This window comes from Mesocricetus auratus, unplaced genomic scaffold, assembly GCF_017639785.1.
Source record: "Mesocricetus auratus isolate SY011 unplaced genomic scaffold, BCM_Maur_2.0 Super-Scaffold_6723, whole genome shotgun sequence".
In the NCBI taxonomy this organism is placed as follows: Eukaryota; Metazoa; Chordata; class Mammalia; order Rodentia; family Cricetidae; genus Mesocricetus; species Mesocricetus auratus.
Window position 1 is genome coordinate 14,135,933 of NW_024429183.1, and position 16,467 is coordinate 14,152,399.

At 39.2% G+C, this 16,467-nt stretch overlaps 1 protein-coding gene across 3 annotated transcripts in view; it reads right to left on the bottom strand.

The window, feature by feature from the left end:
* The window catches only part of Ap1g1 (adaptor related protein complex 1 subunit gamma 1), an 82,076-nt gene that overhangs the window by 32,528 nt on the left and 33,081 nt on the right, over positions 1-16,467 (bottom strand). For all 3 annotated transcript variants that reach the window (XM_013115652.3, XM_005073032.4, XM_005073031.4), the window contains exons 3-6: positions 8,576-8,700; positions 2,524-2,665; positions 1,315-1,411; positions 238-314 (exon numbers count right to left, since the gene is read on the bottom strand). In XM_013115652.3, the coding sequence (XP_012971106.1) occupies positions 238-314; positions 1,315-1,411; positions 2,524-2,665; positions 8,576-8,700 (441 nt within the window). The remainder of the gene's footprint in view (positions 1-237; positions 315-1,314; positions 1,412-2,523; positions 2,666-8,575; positions 8,701-16,467) is intronic.

The window sequence follows — 16,467 nt, forward strand, 5'->3', positions numbered from 1 at the left end:
TTTGTCTGCCAACAACAAGGAAAGACTTCTATTCTGAAAGGGAAACACTATGCTAGTGCCAGCTCTTATATGCCTAAATCTGGCTTCCAGCCCTACCACACAGCAGGGCTAGTCAAATCCTTTATTCAGCTTCATAGCTTGCTTTCAAGAGAAAATCCTAAGTGGAAAAAAACCATGTACTTTTCAGGAAAATCACTTTTCAATCAACAAAGGCTAAGGCACACAGAAAACACCTACCTTTCTGAAATGTGCAAGCATGTCTGGACTTCGCTCACACATCTCTGTGAGGAGGACTACAGACGTGTGAAGGACACCTGAGGAAAGGCCGAAGGGAAGCAAAAATGAGGGCCTGCTCAGCTCCAGAAAACAGGTTTCACTGTAAAGGAAACTTGCACTCGTGCTTCTCCATCCCCCATGAACCAAAGCACTGTGAGAAAGAGTTCTCATCAGGAGCTGCTGCTTAACCTTAGTCAAGTCAGTCTTTCCAATGGCTAAAACACCAAGGGCAAGTCTGTCCACCTAGAACATCCACGCTCAGTTAGTATAAATTAGACCACTCCTTCTCCATACTTATACAATACACTATTAGCTACACTCTGACAGATAATCCTAGACAAAAACCTTAGTAAGATACTGAATTTTCAAATAAAATGTATCAAAACACAGATGACAAGTAAATTTGATTGTTCCAAAGTCAGTAAAAAGACACTCAAAAAACTTTTCACTAAGTAATAAATGACACACCTACCTAAAACTTTATGTGTTCAACACTTGTTTTGAGCATTCCAGGCACAGCACAGATTAATCTAATTTAAATTTTATTTAAATTAATCAAATTAAATACAGTGTCATTTTTTTCCTCTTAGTATTTAAGACATAAAACTTCACTTGGAATTCATTTCACTGATTTCAAGACAAGAGCAAAAAGTTTAAGGGGTAAAATAACCTAGCCACATTCCATTTAATTCCTCTCAAGCTTTAGATAAAGAAATATGAATGCATACTACAGATTCCTGTTAGAAATAACTCACAAAAATTTCTGCTAATCTTATACTCCTAACACATAGCAAGAAAAAAGTCTTATTATAAAATGGCCAAGAAATCAGAGAGCTTTTACATGAAAATTGAAAATATGATCATTTGTGCATCATACTGAACATAGTGACAGGAACTGAAAGGGAGGTTTACTATGAAGAAACCACTTGAAGTGTAAAGCTAGGCTCTGGCAGACAAGACCTATGGTAACTGTACAGCCTTGACCCAGGGCTGACCCTTCCTTTGTTGGTACTTCATGAGCTCATTCAATCACATTACCATGGTTCTTCTCATTCAATAAATTTTTTGTTGCTGGTAAAAACATCTCCATAAGTTCAGGAACCTTCCTGATGACATGAACAGCACACAGTGCTGCCTACAAAAAAAAAAAAAAATTAAAAGATAAAAAATTTTATTTCAAGTACTCCAGGGCAACCACTTTTATAAAAGAATGTCACCAACTAATTCACCTATTAGAAAAATTAACAGGCAGAACAATGGAATTTATTATTTGCCTAGGGTTTTCCGGTATATACCAATAAATTAATGAGGAACTTTAAGCTCACCCATCTCGTTCACATATTGTCAGACACCTAGGGAAACACTTTCATCTAAATTACAGTTAACAGGAATTTATCACACAAGCTAAATTAAGTGGAATTCTGGGGAACTGAAAAACAGACAAGGATTTCCATCTCTGATAATCCTTCCTGAGTCAGATGATCAATACATCTAACAATGTCATGTAACTTAAAGACTCCTTCTATAAAACCAATGCTAAACTTAACAGTGTCTATCTCTCCCTTAACTGACTCTTCTCAAGTCAAAAAGGTCACTTAGAGAGCTAAGGCGTACAGCTCAGTGGCAACTGTAATGCCCAGTAAAAAGAGGGAAGGAAAGGAGAGAAGGCAGGGAAGATTGGTTAGTGAAATGCACTAACTAGTTTCTACTAATCTGTCCACCAGGAAAAACAGGGTAGATGGAGACTGACTGGTGATCCCTCAAAGTAACTGCAGCTATTACTGTAGTCAAATGCAGCAACATTTAGAAAGACTGACTAGGAAAGATTCCTGCTAATTCCTCTCCATTTTATGGGGAAGCACTCAAATCTGAAGGAATGCTGTGTTTAATGCAATATTGTGCATTCTAATAGGAGTAGCTCCCACAGTACTGAAGAAAAGGCACTGAAGTACATACTGAGGACAGATGTTTGTGTCCATCATTACCAATACACATCTTAAAAACGGTCCTATAGAAGCTTCTTTTTCTCACACCAATAACAGATTCAGTAAATGCCAACAAGATGATAGTTTATGCTCATTTACAAAAAAGGAGGAATCAAAATGCATGTATAACTCTTAAACATATATACTGAAAAAAGAAAATAATCTTTTAATTCCATCTTACCCTTCAAAAACAAGTGTTCTGCCTTCTTATTTCCATAATACTATATAATCCAGACAGACATTTAACTTAATGCAAAGTTACCTTTTTTCTTAAGTAAGAGTTGGAGGTTTTCAGAAGCTTCTCTACCTCTCCTGCAAGATCTCTGCACATCTCTGAGGAGCCCATGCAGCCAAGGGTACAAAGTGCTAGTCCCTGTACGAACTGCGTACTATGATTAAGATCACTGCAAGAGAAAGAATGGGAAGTAGGAACAAACACATTCAGACTCCCCATAGCAGCCTAACAACTTCAAGTCCCAAGATTACTTCCCCGATTTAAAAACAACAACAACAAAACAGTAGGGGATGGGGAGAAAGCTCAGCATGAAGTGCTTCTCTTGCAAGCTTAAGGACCTTAAGGACATTAATATAGATCTCTAGAACCCCTGCAAAGCCAGACTCGGTAGCACATAGGTGCCCTATGGCCAGATAGGAAGTGGAAACAGAAAAAAATCCAGAAGCTTTACAAGACTGCTAGCCTAGGATATGTAATAGAACAAGACATCTGTCTCAAACAAGGTAGAAGACAGGACTGACACCTAAGGCTATACAAGTATATACACACACATATACAAACACAAACACACACACACACTATATATATATATAATAAAGATTAATTTTAAATTAGTATAATTTAGAAAAAATGTATTTTAATTTTATTTCAAATTATTAACATAGTGAACCAATAGTATCTAAGTTTTCTAACCAAAGTTCCCAAATGATAAAGTAACAAGAATGTATTACCGATTAGATATTAAAGATACCATTTTAGAAAACTTAGCAACCACTAAAAGTAAAAAGATGGAGCAAAACTGTCTTGAAAGATTTCTAAAACATGGTCTCGTACTGCCTTTAGAAAAGTTAAGATTCATACCAACTAAAACTTTTATAGCCAGGTGTTGTGGCACATGCTTTTAATTCTAGCATTTTGGGAAGCAGAAGCAGGAGGATGTCTACCTATGAGTTTGAGGACAGCCTGATCTGCATAGCAAGTTCCAGGCCAGCCAGAGCTATATAGGGAGACCTTGCCTTAAAAAAGGATAAATAATTTTTTTTAAATCAGAAAAGGAAATCTCAATTACTAGAAAATTTAAGATAATGTAAACACAACAAAAATAGAGTTACTCTGACCTCATTTGACCTTATGCGTTAATGTTAGCCATTAAATACTTTCTATATTTCTAGTTTCTCTGTGGCTTTGGAGGCTGTCCTGGAACTAGCTCTTGTAGACCAGGCTGAACTCACAGAGATCTGCCTACCTCTGCCTCCCGAGTGCTGGCATTAAAGGCATGTGTCACCACTGCCCAGCTAGGAATTTCTGATCGTAACAGAAAATGAATACATTACTGTATAAAACAGTGTTTTATTAAAAAAAACTAAAGTATTAAAAACAAGAATTGTTAAACATACTTATATTTTGAAATTAACTCTTGTTCATCAGAAGCCAAATTATGATTTATGGTACTTCTACAAGTTTCTTAGCATTTTACATCATTTAGCGCAACATGGTTGAAAGTATTTTTTAATCTTCCTAATGTTGTGACCCCCCACCATAAAATTATTTCACTGCTAGTTTATAAGTGTAATTTTGCTATTATTATGAATTGTAATGTAAATATCTGATAAGCAGGATATCTGATATGCAATCCCCAACAGGGTCATGACCTATAGGTTGAGAACCATTGGCTCATAGGGTTTATAGACATCTCAACAGTTCATGTGATCCAAACTGTTCTCATATCCTACCATACTGTCAACTGTGTTGACCTCTGCATTCAGTAAAAAGCAATGTGGGAAAAGTGTTTGTTCACAGCCCCAGTCAAGACAAAAGCATTAAACGATAATAACCACTGTGTTGGTCACTGCATGGCTGAGGAGGTAAGGAACAAGGAAGGAAGCAGCAAGAAAGAAAGGGGAAGGAAGGCAGCTTCATTTAAACTAATAGCCAGCAGTAGCTGCACACATCTGTGATCCCATCACTTGAGATGCTGACATCAGCCAAAGGTACACTTTCTGGACAAACTCATGTAAGCATTAACTTCAAAAGGAACAACTGATATTTGTTGCTAATGACATAATCCAAGCTTTTAATTAAAAGCTGGAGTTTTGGAAAATGTCTATCATCTCTACAAACCTAACAGTTTACAAATAACCCATGAGGTATTTTTGATACTTTATGATGAAATGCACTAGCATCCAGATTTACATAGCTTAGTGAACAATTTCTTTTTCCAAGTGGTTCCATTATGGTATTATAAAATTATTCGTGGGTAAATATGCTATTGCTTAAAAAGCAAGATAGCTTAGGGGGTAAAGGCGCTTTATTACCCAGGCTGGTGACATGAGCACAATCTCCAGAACCCACAGGACAGAGAAAACCAACTCCCCCAAGTTGTTCCCTGACACTCATACATGCACTGGCACACTCAGCCCAGAAAACTCACAAAACAAACGGTTAAATTTTTTTTCTTTAGCCAGGTGGTGGTGGTGCATGCGTTTAATCCCAGCATTCAGGAGGAAGAAGCAGATGGATCTCTGAGTTCCAGCCCAGTCTAGTCTACAGAGCTCCAGGACAGCCAAAGATACACAGAGAAACCCTTGGGGGAGGGGGGCGCGGTGCAGGACAACACTTCAAAAAATTTTTCTTCGTGTTAAAGTATAAGTATTAGCACAGTAAGCATAGTTTCAGAGTCTACACTGTAACTCACAATTAAGAAATGGCCACACCTTTAATCCCAGCACTTGTCAGGCAGAGGCAGGCAGAGGCCAGCCTGGTCTACAGAGTTATAAGACAGCCAAGAGAAATGCTGTCTTGGAAAACCACGAGGGGGGAGGGATACATGTTCAATTTTAGCACAGTAGTAAAGAACATTAAGTACTTCTCTTTATGCTGTTGGGACTACCAGGTGTATGCTAAATAAGCAAGAGCTCTATCTTCCATGGGGCTACATATTCAGCTCTGTGTTTATTTTTATTTTGAAGCAGAGTCTGGCTAAGTTGCCCAGATCCAACTTGAACTTACTATGTAGCCCAGGCAGGCCCCCAAATTTGTGGTCCTCCAGCTTCAAAACAGCTGGAATTGTGTGGCAAGTAAGTGCCAAGTTTTTCCCGTCTCTACACTACACCTGCAGATACTCTCTACCGCCTTCAGTCAATATATCACAATCAATGACCTGAATGAAGACATGAACATCCAACTATCCTCCTTTGGGTAGAGTGGGGGGAAAATATAAAATAATGCCACTCTCCACACAGGAATTTATTTTAGAAAATATTTTCATAGAACATTTTTCTTATAGCTAGCATATACCTACAATTCCAACATATATCAAGGTAATGTGAGGTACATAATGAGACTCTGTTTCCAAGAGAAAAGAAAAGAACTTACTTATGTTAACCAATAGTTCATTATTACTCTCTGGAGAAGTAGAGTTATTGCGGTCCACACCCATGAGCACGAACCACTAAGCTAAACCCCCCAAGCCATTATTAGTTTTGGTTTATTTTGTTTTACTTTTTGAGACAAGATCTCTCTATTATGTAGCTCTGGCTGTCTTGGATATTGCTACATAGACCAGGCTAGCCTCAAACTCAGAGATCCACTTGAATCTGTCCCATGTGTGCTGGGATTAAAAGAGTACACCACCACACCTGGCCCCATTATTAGTTTTTTTAATTAAAAATGAAAATTAAAAAGTTAGGTTTGCTCTTTCATACCAATTTTAGTAGTTTAAGATGAAATTATTAAAGTAAAACTTGAATGTTATTTATGGTTCTTAACACCTAGGGGCCCAGCTCCTACAAATATTTAGCTGATTTTCTATTCATTTTCAATAGTTAAGGATATTTTCAAAATGCAAGTTCTTAAAATGTTAGATTCAGGGGTTGGGGATTTAGCTCAGTGGTAGAACACTTGCCTAGCAAGCGCATGACCCTGGGTTCAGTTCTCAGCTTTGGGGGGAAAAAATAGATTCAATTTCTAAAAAGACTTAACTCCAGTTGCTACACCATAAGCCTTATAATACAAATAAACCCACACATTAAAGACACACATGAACAAACAAGGGAGACATGAATAATTCCATGCTTAAAAGGAAATCTCATTAATTCTCAATTATTTAAGAACATCCTTGCCTAAGTTTGCCTGGGATTTGGCCTAATAACTGAACACAATCTGGGAATGGTGTCACAGACACACCTGTAACACCACCACCCAAGAGACTGAGGCACGAGAATCCTGAGTTCAAGACTAGCCCGGACTACATAGTGAATTTGAGACAGCCTAGCATTCATAATGGAGTGGGTGTTTTGTTTTGTTTTTTAAAAGGGTCTCACTATGTGGATCAGCTGGTCTCAAACTCATAGTGATCTATCTGACTCAAAAGGTGTATGCTACCACACCCAGATAAGATTTTATTTCAAAATAAAAAACTAAACACAAAAATTCTTCTTTATTCATGTGCCTCATTTTTCAACCAAGCTACATGCCTATCCTTTGGTTTGGTATTAACTCTAACAAGTCTTGCTGCTGGGCAGAGTGCCAGCTTATCTGCACATGACTGAAAGGTCAAGTAACAAAACAACAGACCATGAAAGAACCACCAAAGGAAAAGAGCTGCCTTACAGCCCTATCCACAGCAAATGTGGAAGACCATCATGATTACCCTCTAAGAATGTATTCTCATGTCACTGAGGGCTGCTGCTCATGTTTTTCTACTTTCTACCCTGGTGCTTACAATAGCCCCTGGCATGTAGGCTGGTGTGCAATAAAGCTGAATAATTAATGGACTTGGTATGTCCACTACTCATATTTCATGGACTCCCCAATCAAACAAACAATCCTTCCCCAAACCCTTTCCCTTTGTACTTTCTGTCAAATACAGAAATAATACAAACAAAAGAAAAATTTTAAATACTAAATGCATTTATAAAACCAAAACCAGAAGGTACTTTGACCATTTAAGACTTGAAGAATTTCCATAACTTACTAACAGAATTCCTCTATTTTTTTTATTTGTTTGTTGGTACCATGTCACCAAACAGACAAAATGAGCCTTGAATTTGAGATTGCCTGATTGAGTCTTGCAAGTGGTGGGATGACAGGCATCTGCCACTGTACCCATCTCACAGAATATTCTAAGAGGGTTCTGAAGAAAGCAGCTAACCTATGAGATCCTCACATTTGTCCACACAGCAGGTGTTCCTTGGCTATTACACAAGGTAAAGAAGTATAACAACTACTGTTATCAGTGAAGAAGCAAGCACTGGACTTTAACAGATGCTGTACAGTTAGTTCCCAGGAACCAAGTCATGCTACACACAACTACACTTCTAATCTTAACACTGTTGAAATAAGAGGAGCCACAGTTCCAGGTTAGCCTGAGGCACACACAGCAATACTCTCTTTAAAAAATAAATTAAAAATAGTTCAGGGCTGGTAAGATGGCTCAATGGGTAAAGCAACTACCACACAAGCCTGACGATCTGAGTCCAAACCCTGGAACTAATGTAAAATAGATGGAGAGAACAGATTCCACAAGATTGTCCTTTGACTTACAGACAGACAGACAGATAGACAGACAGACAGACAGACACAGACACACACACACACACACACACACACACACACACACACACAGAGGCCATGCTCCCATATACATATCACATATATACACGATAATAAAATAAATCTAATATTTTCACAGAGGTTAAATACAATCCCACACTACTAAAATTTCAGTCCTTTACTCAGAATATACATTAGTAATTTTTAATAAAGGCTATTTCATTATTCACAGTATCCAACATCCTAGAAATAGAAAATACGGAAATCTAGATTCCACTAATGCTTTTTCTCTTTTCTAAGAATATCTAAATGCTTTTCTAATTATTAATTAATGTATTGTGCCCAAAGATGTACAGCAATGGCTTTGTTTTCTTTTGCTTAGTATCTTTACAATATTAGCTACAATAAGAGACACTCAAATTCTGGACAGTAAATATAAAATCTGTAAGTAGACATTGTTAATATCCTAAGAAATTCTTAAAAGAGCAAAACAGTTGTTATAAGGGAAAGAAAAGGTAAGACTTACTTCTTGATACAATTGGTCATGAGAAGATGCACATCTTGTCTTTCATCTAATAACAGCATTGCTCCTAAATACCCAATTCGTTTGTCTGTGAATTTTTGCGAGGCAATTAGCTTGAGGCACTCCAACTACAAAAAACAAAACAAAACAAAACAAAAACAAAAAAAGGAGGCATGAACAGAGAAGGAAAGCATTGTTTTAAATTCACAATTCACAGTGACTTCAGTTTGAATCTGTATGGCTCAGTGGTTAAGAGCAAGCACTTGCTGCTGCTCTTGCATCGGACCTGGGTTTGGTTCCCAGCACTACAGGTAGCTCATTACTGCCTGTAACTCCTAGCCCAAGGTATGTGACACCCCTTTCTGGTCTCCTCAGGCACCTGCACACATACACACACATAAAACAATAATTTTTTATCAAAGATTTGGTTCCTATTTTGATAATCAAAACACTTAACGACTGGAAATAAGGCACTAAACAGTATTTTAAATATCAAAATATACAATGAACTCAAGAATTTTGATATGGGAAATACTAAATTTAGAGCTTGAACCAATGATTCAAACACAGAAAGAAAATAAAATCCTCAGAGCAAAACACCACAGTGATACTAATCTAAAATGTTTTCTATCATTTTTTCTTCAATTAGCATGTGTGCAGTCCTAGGGTCACAAAACAAACAAAAACAAAGATTATTAACTAACTCTTCAGGACTAAAGAGCCCTTATAAGTGAAACTTGGCCTTTCTCGAAAGTCACAACTACTCTGATACACTTTAAGATTTCATCTGAACAACAACAAAAAAAAAAAAAGGTCAATTCACTCTGGGCTAGTGTTTTTCAAAGGGCGTGCAGAAATCAAACTCTCCAAGAAGTGCTTTTAAATTACGCTCTCCTTTTAAATCCTACATCTGCATAAGGGCCTCTAACAGAGACCTGTGAACAGAGGAAGCGACAGTCACAGGGAGACTACTTTCCATTATGAACTCATCTAATGGGCTCAAATGAAATGGAAGGAAGGAAAGCAGTTCCACTAACAGAACTGTTTGAGGCTATTTTTAATTGTTCTTTTAATTACAAAAGCACCTCATGTTAGGTAACTGATTATACTATCACAATGCTGAGATTCGAAGACCAGGGTCAAAAGGGAAACCCGACTTTTCAAAGGGTGTGGGAACTCAAGAGTGAAGAGGGACATAGCAGCTCTGCTCTTCCTGCTACATACATATCCTATTCAAATCTTAAAAACAATTTCTGGATAGAAGTTGACATTGTTTTTACATTGTGTGCAGAAAGGGTCCTGCTGGTGAGAGGAGACAATGCCAAGCTGAAATGAACCAAAGCTTCCCTTTCCAAGCAGGCCTGTAATCCCAATGTGGCAGAGATGGAGGCACAAGGGTCAATTCAAGGCCAACCTCAAAAAAAAAAAAAAGGTGAGCACTGGCAAGATGGCTCAGTGATTAAAGAGAGAACTTACTGTGTAACCCTGAGGACCTGAGTTCAAATCTCAGCACCTTCTTAACAAGCTAGATATGGTCTCCTGAATACCTTAATATTGAACTGTACACTTTAAAATCATGAGCTACATGGTTTATAAAATAAGCTTCAATAAAAGTGGTTAAAGACTGTTATAAATCTCAACTATGCAGAGAATGATGCTCCACACCTTTAATCCAGTACTTTTGAAGCAGAAGTGAGCAGATCTCTGAGTTCCAGGCCAGCCAGGACTACATAGTGAGACCCTGTCTCAGAAAATGACAAAAAAAATAATAATAATAATAAAATTTACTTTTATTTATGCATGTGCCTGAATGGAGGCCTGAAGATAGTGTAGTGGCTAGTTTTATGTCAATTTGACACAAGCTAAAGTCATCAGAGAGGAAGGGGCCCCAATTGAGAAAATGTTTCCTTACGATCAGGCTATAGGCAAACCTGTTTTCTTAATTAGTAATTGATGGGGGGAGGGCCCAGCCCATGGTGGGTGATGCCATCACTGGGCTGGGGGTCCTGGACTCTGTAAGAAAGCAGGCTGAGCAAGTCAGAGGGAACAAACAAGTAAGCAGCAGTCCTCCTCGGCCTCTGCATCAGCTCCTGCCTCCAGGTTCCTGCCGTGTTTGAGTTCTTATCCTTACTTCCTTTGATGATGAACTGTGATGTGGAAACATCAACCAAATAAAAATAAGCCCTTTCCTTCCCAACTTGCTTTGGTCGTGGTGTTTCAGCACAGCAAGAGTATCCCTAACTAAGTTGGTACCAGGCATTGCTATGACAGACCTAGCCATGTTGTTTTGGGGAAGACTGTGGGAGGACTTTGGAACTTAGGGCTAGAAAAGTCATTCTACAGGAACTTGGAAGATAAGAATGTTGAGAGCAATGAAGATGGAGTCCTGGCTTGTTAAGTTTCAAAGGGAAGCAAAGACTGTATGGGGCTTTTGTGTGAAGCTTCTGTGGGCTAAAGAATCAGTTGTGATTAACAAAATACCACAACAACTAACATGAAACCTTTGCTTTGTTGAGATAGTTGTTGTTAGTCAGCTAGAGCTGAGGAATTAGTGGTAATTAAAAAGATGCCAGCATCATTGAAGTAAAATCTGGAAAGTGTTTCCTAAGAGACAGCACACAGAAACTGTGTTCCAGACATGATCAAGGTTGTACCTTGTGCTGGCAGCTGAACGTGTGAGTCCACCCAGGTGGTGCTGGTTTTGAAGGTGTGAAGGAGTCATTGAGAGCAGCTGACACTGTGTGTCAGGGCTAGAGTCCCTGAATAGAGCTCAGGAGAGGCCATTGGTGAAGTGTAGCCCAGTTGCAGCAAGAGACCCCAGCAGTGACATGGGGGAATCAGATCCCTTGGAATTGGAGTTACAGGTGGTTGGAAGCCACGTGATATGGTTGCTGGTACTGAACACCAATCCTCCAATAACAGCAAACACTTAACCACTAAGTCATCTCTCCAGTCACTACTTTTAAATCTAGATTGCAAAGATTAACAATCACTTGATAGCATGAGGCCTTTACACTAGGAGTATAAAACTGGCACAAGATGTAGAAAGTTCTGATCTATTTAAACTACAAATATATACAACCTTCACTAAGAATCTGCACTTACTTAAGAGTCATATATGAAAAATAGATCGTATTCAAGTATTTCAGCTAGGATGATAGAAAATAGGTACCATTAACAAGACATCAGCATAATGAATAATAATTCATACACGTAGCAAGACACTGAGCGAAATATACTACTATGAGCACATACCTGGGGGAAAAAAATAAGGAAATGGATTTGTGTTGCTGGGAACTGATCCCAGGTCCTCCTGAGAACTAGGTAGGCACATGCAGCCACAAGCCCTAGCCCAAAGCATTTTTGCTTTTGTTTTGCAAGACAGCATTTCTCTGTGTAGCTTTGGCTATCCCGGAACTCAATGTACACCAGGCTGACCTCGAACTCAGATATACACATACCTCTGCCTCCCAAGTGATGTGATTAAAGGTATGCACCACCACAGCCCAGGGTGTTCTGCCTAAGTGTATGTCCGTGTACAGAAGTCAAAAGAAGGCATCATATTCTCCGGAACTCAAGTTATAGGCAGTTGTGAACCGCTATGTGGGTGCTGGGAAATGAACCTGGGTCTTCTGCAAGAGTAGCAAATGTTTTTAAAACCACTGAGCTATCTTATCAGCCCCTGAGTAAGGATTGTGACATATTGATACCGGTTACTGTTCAGGACAGATAATAAGTGTCCAATGAAAGCAATGTGCTATAATCACCTACAGATGCACAATGTACATTATGTACCTGGAAGAATGTTTATTAAGAAGTTGAGCCGCTGGTGGCCTGTGGAACAAATAAGTGATAGAAAGATAAGGAAAGAAAGGAGTTTGGTTTTTTTTGGGGGGGGTTGAGACAGGGTTTCTCTGTGCCTTTGGAGGCTGTCCTGAAACTAGCTCTTGTAGACTAGGCTGGTCTCGAACTCACAGATCCACCTGCCTCTGCCTCCCGAGTGCTGGGATTAAAGGCATGCGCCACCAACGCCTGGCTTAGAAAGTTTTTATCCTAATCCTTTTGTAGCTTTCAAATTTAGAATCAATTACACTATCATTACCTATGCCAAAGAAAATAAAAATACCAGACTAGGAGAGAATAAATAAAGTCATTAATTAAAGCACAAATAGAAGTGGCTAGTGGTTAGAAAAACTAATAGAACTGAGGAGGAAATTATTTCTCTCTCTATAGCTGGACTGTATATATTTCAAAGTATAACAAAAGTACTAGAACACTTTACAAAATAAGAAACTAGAATCTTAGAAAGATGCGATGCTTACTTGAGGGGGAGGTCAATCGGCCTTTTAAGAGAAATTCATGAAGAATGATTATTAGGAGACTGTATAATTGCTGCAGGTGCCGATAAGAACATCTATGTGTTTGTTCCTAATCTGTATGCTTTTTTTTCTGTTAGTAATTATTTTCTATCCCCTACCAAACTCCCTTTTGCCAACATCACTATTTAACTTGCATTGTAATATATTTGCTTTTCCACAGAAACCTCTGCCTCTCTCCTACCTTTAATCCCAAAGTCTGATAATGATCTCTTTCCTATTCCCTGATTTTCTTCTTCACAATTGCTTTTAATTGTGAGACAGTTTTGAGATGGTATGATTACCTCCATCTTGATCTCTAAACACATCTTGCTTAGTAAATTCCTGCAGTATAGCAACCAATGTGCCAGATATTCTGATACTCAATTTAAAGGAAATACATAATCAAACCAATATCTACAATATATGTTATATATACATACACACACCCATGTATATACACATACACATATACACATACATACATAGTCTTTATGCATAAGATACTATGAAAACAAGGTTACCCAATTCTGGTGGGGAAAAATGATCAGAAAGAGGCTCCTATCCCATTGCAAAACACATACTTGATTAGAAAGAAATCAGTCTGATTTAGGAGCTTGACCACTTTAACCCTAATTCCACTTAGGAGCCTGGTTTCCCCCTCACTGTCTTCCAGGTAGTCATTTATTCTCAGTAGCTGATTTTTGAAACAGCCCCAGAATCCTCCTCAGCAGGTGCGTTTGAGTCAGCTATTAGCAGCAAACCTAAAAGACCTGAAACTATCAGTCCTCTCTAAAACAAACACAGAGTCTTAACTGGACTAGTGAGATCCACAGGCAGTTTTCTATGTATAGGACACTTCTAGGAAATTCGTTTTTGTCTTTACAGCTTTTTGAGACAGGATTTCTTGTATGCCAGGCTGGCCTTAAATACACAGCTCTCTGGGTAACTCCAGGATGACCCTAAACTCTTCCATCCTCCTGCCTCCGTCTCCCAAGTGCTATATGATTATAGTTATACACGAGCATGGCCAGCTACTTCGAGGAAATTATGATAGAGTAGATTTTAAGTAGAGACTGTTTCCTTGCTTGTTTGTTTTAGACAGAATCTTATTATGCAGCCCTGGCTGGCCTGAAACTTGCTATGTAGAGCAGGTTGGCCTCAAATTCAAAGAGATATGCCTTCCTTGGCATCATAGTGTGGAGATTCAAGGATGCACAACCACACCCAGCTAACATTTTTACTTTTACAAAGTTTTTCTAAACTCTAGATGACTTTTAATGTTTTTTAAAAAGAAAATTTCAAGCCAATTTTTATAATAAGAACTTTAGGTCTGAGGAGAATCTCAGCTCAGTGGGTAAAGTGCTTTGCAAGCATGAGGACTTTAGTTCAGATTCCCAATCTCTATGTAGAAAGTTAGATTTGTGAGCTGGAGAGATGGCTCAGTGGTTAAGAGTGCTTGCTGTTCTTGCAGAGGAGCTGGGTTCAATTCCCAGCACTCAAGTGGTGGCTTAGAATCATCAGTAACTCCAGGTCCAGGCTATCCAGCAGGTACAAAAACATGTATGCAGGTAAAACACGGATACACATAAAGTAAAATATTTTTTTAAAAACTTTTTAAGTTAGGCCAGGCAGTGGTGGCACATGCCTTTAATCCCAGCATAAGGAAGGCAGAGGCAGATGAAGCCCTGTCAAAAAAAAAAAAAAGCCGGGCGTTGGTGGCGCACGCCTTTAATCCCAGCACTCGGGAGGCAGAGGCAGCCGGATCTCTGTGAGTTCGAGGCCAGCCTGGTCTACAAGACCTAGTTCCAGGACAGCCTCCAAAGCCACAGAGAAACCCTGTCTCGAAAAAACAACAAAAAACAAAACAAAAAAATTTAAAGTTAGGCTTGAGGGCCCATGAGACGGCTTATTAGATAAAAGTGCTTACCACCAAGTCTGACAAGCTGAGTGTGTGTGTGTGTTTAAGAAGTTAGGCTCAGCAGCAAGCAACTGAGATCCCAAAAATGGGGGAAGGAGGAAGACTAGGCATGGGCACAAGAGCAAGCATATATTACTCAGCCACTCTAGCTGAAATTGTGAGCTCCAGGCTTATTAAAGAGATCTTTTCTCCAAAAGTGAATTGAAAAAGCAACCAATAATGACAACCCTCATCAACCCCTGGCCTCCACATGAGCCCACCTGACCAAATGCACCAGCACATACAAACAAAAGAAAAACAACAACAACAGGGTTCTGGTATTGTCACACTTTCCTGAAGAAAATGCAAATGTCCCCTTTGACCAGTGTTTAATATGGCTGATGAGAGAAAAAAGGGGTTCTACTCTGTTAGCTTTTAGAAGACTCTTACAGGAGGTCAGGTGGAGACATGCACTTGCTTGAAAATTTAACATTGGAGCTTTAGGCCCACTTGTTTTATTTTAGCATTAAAAAAATAACTCCCTAGTTAACACACACTTTTGAAAAACAAGCTTCTTACAATTAGCACTATGTACTCTAGCAACATCTTTACAGAACAGAAACGTTTTTTCTTCTGTCAGAGGAAAAAGAATCTCTAAAACCAGATGTTCATATTGAAGAATCACTTCTCTTAAGAAAAGTAACTATGGCCAGGCGGTGGTGGCGCACGCCTTTAATCCCAGCAGAGGCAGGCAGATCTCTGTGAGTTCGAGGCCGGACTGGACCGATAGCCTCCGAAACAATACAGAGAAACCCTGTCTCGTAAAAACCAAAGGGAAAAAAGAAAAGTAACTATGAAATAGTTTACTCAAAAATATATAAAGCTGGGTGTGGCGGTGGCACACACCTTTAATCCCAGTGCTTGGGAAGCAGAGGCAGGTGGATCTCTGTGAGTTCCAAGCAAACCTGGTCTAGAGAGTGAGTCCAGGACAGCAAGGGATACACAGAGAAAACCTGGGGAAGGGGGAAGCTAGCTGACAAACCAGATACGATTGTCAATTAACATTTTACACTACTTAATGTGGAGGCTGGGTGGCGCCTGAAAATTTAGAGCCCTGTGCATGCTAGGCTAACGTTGGGGTTGGGGTGAGAGTTTTTTCCAGACAGGGTTTCTCTGTGTAACTTTGGAGCCTGCCCTGGAACTCACTCTGTAGATAAGGGTGGCCTCAAACACAGAGATCCGCCTGCCTCTGCCTTCTTAGTGCTGGGATTAAAGTAGTGCAACCACCACCTCCTGGCTAGGCTGTTTATCACTGTCAATAAACCTCAGATCCTTTTGTTGTTTTTAAGACAGTATCTCATGTAGCCTAGGATGGCCTCAAATTCACAATGTAACTGAGAATGACTCTGATCCTGCCTCCACCTTCCAGGTGCTGGAATTACACAGACTTCTGCCATTTAAAGTGAACTGAAGGCATGTAGCATGTTAGGCAAGCACTCTGCCAACTGAGCCAAGTTCTCAGTCATTTAAAACAGTACCTCACCAAGATGCTCAGCCTGGCTTTGCACTTGCAATCCTGCTTAAGTAGCTAGATTACAAGTCTGCACTGCCAGACCTGGTTTATTTTTTTTTAATTATCA